The following is a 4,450-nucleotide window of genomic DNA, read 5'->3' as shown; positions in this document are numbered from 1 at the left end:
TTAGATAATTTATGGACTGTTTTACCAATTGTTGAACTGTTTTGAGGTATTTAGTGGACTGTATTGGGTATTTGTGGACTGTTTTGTGGACTATTTTTGGTATTTGTGATCTGTTTTGGATAATTTATGGACTGTTTTACCAATTGTTGAACCGTTTTGAGGTATTTAGTGGACTGTATTGGGTATTTGTGGAATGTTTTGTGGATTGTTTTTGGTATTTGTGATCTGTTTTGGATAATTTATGGACTGTTTTACCAATTGTTGAACTGTTTTGAGGTATTTAGTGGACTGTATTAGATATTTGTGGAATGTTTTGTGGACTATTTTTGGTATTTGTGATCTGTTTTGGATAATTTATGGACTATTTTACCAATTTGTGAACTGTTTTGAGATAATTAATGGACTGCTTTGGCAATTTGAGGACTGTTTTGAAATTTTCTGGACTGTTTTGGGGTAATTAATGGACTGTTTTGATAATTTGTAAATTGTTTTGGAATAATTTGAGGATTATTTTGTCAATTTGTGGACTGTTTTGAGATAATTAATGAACTGTTTTGGAAATTTGGCATTTATGTTTTGGGTAATTAATGTATTGTTCTTTGCAATTTGTGATCTATTTTGAGACTTCAGGATTGTAATCACAAAAGAATATTTGTGATTTATAACTATGCATGTAAATGAAAAAATTAGGTGGAGAGGAAAAATAATTAAAAAATAATAATTTTATTTATTAATAAAATAATTAATTAATATATCAACTGTCTTTGTAAAATAAAAAATATATATATTATTAAGATATATAATATTTTATTATTATTTAAAATTTAAGATAATTAATCTAATGTGAACTAATCTAACTACAAATCTATATTATAGCCAAAATTTAACATTCTCGCTAAATTTTAGACTTAACAACTGGGCCATTGTCAATGCTCATAGTCGGTGACTCTGTAGTACTGCTAACAAGGTTCGCCAATTCCCATGCAAATAATTAACTTTTTTTATTTTGTTTTTTATTTTTACCGTTGCTGCCAGATGTTGGCTGGTTCAAGTTTCAACCACGCAACTTTTCGTTATTATTATAATATCCAATGGATCTGGGTTCTGGAGTCTGGACTTCATCTCTACCTCTGCAACTCTAAAATTCCGTGTTTTTAAGGTTTTATTCTCTGCGGATAAGTTCCCAAGCAAAACCCATCTGGCAGTTGTGTTGTTGAACGTTTCGTACTTCAATCTTTTAGTGGTCTAAAGCATTTTTGAAGCTGTAATGCAGTTTACTTTATATATACCATGTGTTTTTTTCTCTAATTTGTTTGGTTAATGACTGTTTAGATTTTTTATTTTTTTTTGAGATAAGTTACTTCTTGTATAATTATTAGAGGGGGTCCCTTGCTGCAGTGATGGAAGTCTCAGATGTTTGGGGGGATTCCTGCTTCGTATTACTAATTCTTGTTTCGCTTTACACTTCTGGCAATATTTGTGTTTTAATTGCATGTAAAGTCTAAACCAAATTTTTCTCTAGCTGGTTGGTAGAAAGACGACTGTAGGCATTTCATTCACATGTATTCAGTTGTAGGCCATTGAAATCCCACTTCACTTTTGTGACCTGCCCATATCTTATCTCCTACATTCATAAAAGCTAGAGTTTGAGGGAGTATAAATGTGGGACTTAAGTCCAGATGCCCAGATTCTTGTTCAAAGTTCGAGTTTTAAGGAGGTTAAACACTAGGATTCAACAATCGAAAGTTCAAGATAGGATCCGAATCATATTGATTCCCTAGGTTCTGATGTGCTCATGGAATGCAGAGTTTTGAACTTCCATTCACAATGACTTGAATGGAGTTTTGGTCTGGTTGTCCTCCGTAACCCTTGTGAGGGCGCATATGGTGGGTGAGACTTAACTTAGTTGGGTGAAAATGAGATCTGTAGAGGACAAGGGGTGCTATGACCATGCAGGCCCAACGCAGGAGATTTCAGCGAGTAGTGCCACTAGTTTTGATTTTCACAAAGGGAATGTAGCTACTCGCAATCATAGGACTGCCCTGGGCAAACCGACACCATCAAAATGGGACGATGCACAAAAATGGTTGGTGGGGTTGTCAAGAGTGGGAGAGAAAAACCAATCATCGAAAGCCAAGCCACGAAATTCTAATGCCGATGACCTGAGACTAATAGCTCCCGTTCCTCAAAAGGAGCAGGGTTATTCGAGTGGTGAGGATGAAGGTGAAGAAGAACAAGATGGATATGATGTTTCTGGAATGACAGCTCAACTTGAAGTTGAAACAAAGAAGGTCGATGAGTCAGTTTGGCGTATCAATAAGCCTTTAGAGAATTCAACACCAGTTGTGCGATCCATATGTGTGAGGGATATGGGGACTGAGATGACCCCAGTTGCAAGCCAACAGCCTTCAAGAACTGCCACCCCCATCAGAGCTACAACTCCTGCAGCAAGGAGTCCAATAGCTTCGGGATCCTCCACCCCAGTTGGGTGTCAAAATGGAAAGCAGGCTGCTGAGGGCTATCACGCTGGTCTAACATCCACTGATGGCAGAGGAGAAGCCATTCCTATCGGCAGGGGAAATGACACAAGCAGAGAGTTTGAGGGAGACTCAAATGCTTGCAACATGCCTGAGAACAATAATTCAGATCATGCTAGAACAACGAATTCTCTAGAAAGCAGAGCAATGGCCTGGGATGAAGCAGAACGTGCCAAATACATGGCAAGGTTACCAAATAATGTTCTTTTCTTATGCTAGTGTAGTCATTCATGCAATATATTAAGTATGTTCTACTCTATTTCAAGGTTGAAGAGGTAAGTTTATTCACACTTAATAAACTGTCATAGGCCACCAGAGGCCTCAGAAAATTCAATTGTCAAGTATGATATGTTTGTTTGTTGTGAATCTGTAGGTATAAGCGTGAAGAGGTGAAGATACAAGCCTGGGAAAATCATGTGAAGAGGAAAGCTGAGATAGAAATGAGGAAAATGGAGGTACTCCTTTATAGATTCATAATTTCATACTCAAAAACATATAATCACCTCATCTTAGATGTCTTGCAGCAATATTTCTACCTATTTTTCTCATGGAATCTAACCAAACCGATTTCATAAGAAGAGATATTGTTGAACCCCCTTCCACTGTCATGCCTGCAGCACAAACTCTTTTGTTTCATTGTTAATAACACTGATAAGCATCGCCAATATGCAAGGTAGTATTGTATCTTTTTCACTAAAAAACAGTCTTTTGAGGTGCTCTCTCCAAGGAGATAGAATTCATTAATTGACAATGCATATTTCATAATACGCGAATGCTTCAAACCAGCAGAACAAAGATTCAGAGTCTAATCTAACAGCCTGTAACCGTCCTTTCTAATTTTTCTTTCAGTGTACCAGCATTACCAAGATCTCTTTCATAATAGGTACGAAAATGGTATTGATCTAATCTAACAACATTCAAGTTCTTGGTCATAAGAAAAAGAACTGGAATGGTATATATCTTCTTCATTCACGAGCTCCATTGGCCAAGCCATGTACAACAAAGTTACAAAAATTTCAAGCATGGTGGAAAGACCAGGAAAGCACATTGAAAACTTAAAACTATACGACTCTACATGATGGAAGGCAGTTTGATATGTTGGTTACAAATGCTGGCTCTCATATTATACTTGGCGAGGATTGCTGTAGTCATTGCTTAGGTGCCTCTGAAGTAATTTGAAAGAATTATGACTTAAATAGCATATCACTTCAACATATAATCTGTCAGATACGACCTTATACTGTTAACTTTACTGCAACATGTATGATATCAGCTTTCTTATTCCTAATGTTCTGTAACTAGGTGAAAGCTGAGAGATTGAAAGCTAGGGCACAAGAGAGGTTGGCGAACAAACTTTCTGCGACTAAAAGAATAGCTGAAGAAAAGCGTGCTAATGCAGAGGCCAAGCTGAATGAGAAAGCTATGCGGACTTCTGAGAGAGCAGACTATATAAGAAGGACTGGTCACTTGCCCCCCACTTTCTCCTTCAAGTTGCCTTCCTTTTGCTGGTAGCAACTATGCAGTAAATTACGTATAACCGTTGCTGGTAATTTTAATAACATGTTAACATGTGGATTGATTGTGGAGCGTTTACATATGTCCTGTTGCAAAATGCATTCATAGGGTTACTTCAATAAATTTTGGACACCCATATTTGGGTAAGTGTTCTTGGATATATAGTTTAATTGCCAAGATGAGCGAAGAAAGCAAATGACAGTCCAAATTCACACATCGGCCATTGCAGATATTCCTTTCTTGACTTGCTGATGTACCTACCTAGTCCACATTTTGCAGCAAACCTGACTGGCTGAGGTATATAAGGCTGCATCAGTTGTGAATATTCTGTTGCTCATGCCTAGCCTTTTGTTATGCTTGGCCTTTGAGATGTGATCAGTTTCTAAGGTGTTTGGTGT

General features: G+C 37.0%; 1 protein-coding gene across 1 annotated transcript; it reads left to right on the top strand.

Moving 5' to 3' along the window:
* The first annotated feature begins 1,070 nt into the window (after positions 1-1,070).
* On the top strand, positions 1,071-4,212 carry LOC109019570 (uncharacterized protein At3g61260). The gene is made up of 3 exons (XM_019001892.2): positions 1,071-2,725; positions 2,911-2,992; positions 3,840-4,212. The coding sequence occupies exons 1-3, from the start codon at positions 1,917-1,919 to the stop codon at positions 4,047-4,049; spliced, it is 1,101 nt and encodes a 366-aa protein (XP_018857437.1). The 5' UTR covers positions 1,071-1,916; the 3' UTR covers positions 4,050-4,212.
* Positions 4,213-4,450: the final 238 nt, after the last annotated feature.

The sequence above is a fragment of the Juglans regia genome, chromosome 13 (assembly GCF_001411555.2).
Source record: "Juglans regia cultivar Chandler chromosome 13, Walnut 2.0, whole genome shotgun sequence".
NCBI classification, from domain to species: domain Eukaryota; kingdom Viridiplantae; phylum Streptophyta; class Magnoliopsida; order Fagales; family Juglandaceae; genus Juglans; species Juglans regia.
The sequence above is the reverse complement of the archived record's forward strand: the minus strand, read 5'-3'. Positions and strand labels throughout refer to the sequence as shown.

Coding starts and splice junctions, on each gene's coding strand:
- LOC109019570 (XM_019001892.2), top strand. CDS start 1,917: ATGAGATCTGTAGAGGACAAGGGGTGCTATGACCATGCAGGCCCAACG. Junction 2,726..2,910: donor CGTGCCAAATACATGGCAAG/GTTACCAAATAA, acceptor GTGAATCTGTAG/GTATAAGCGTGAAGAGGTGA. Junction 2,993..3,839: donor TAGAAATGAGGAAAATGGAG/GTACTCCTTTAT, acceptor TTCTGTAACTAG/GTGAAAGCTGAGAGATTGAA.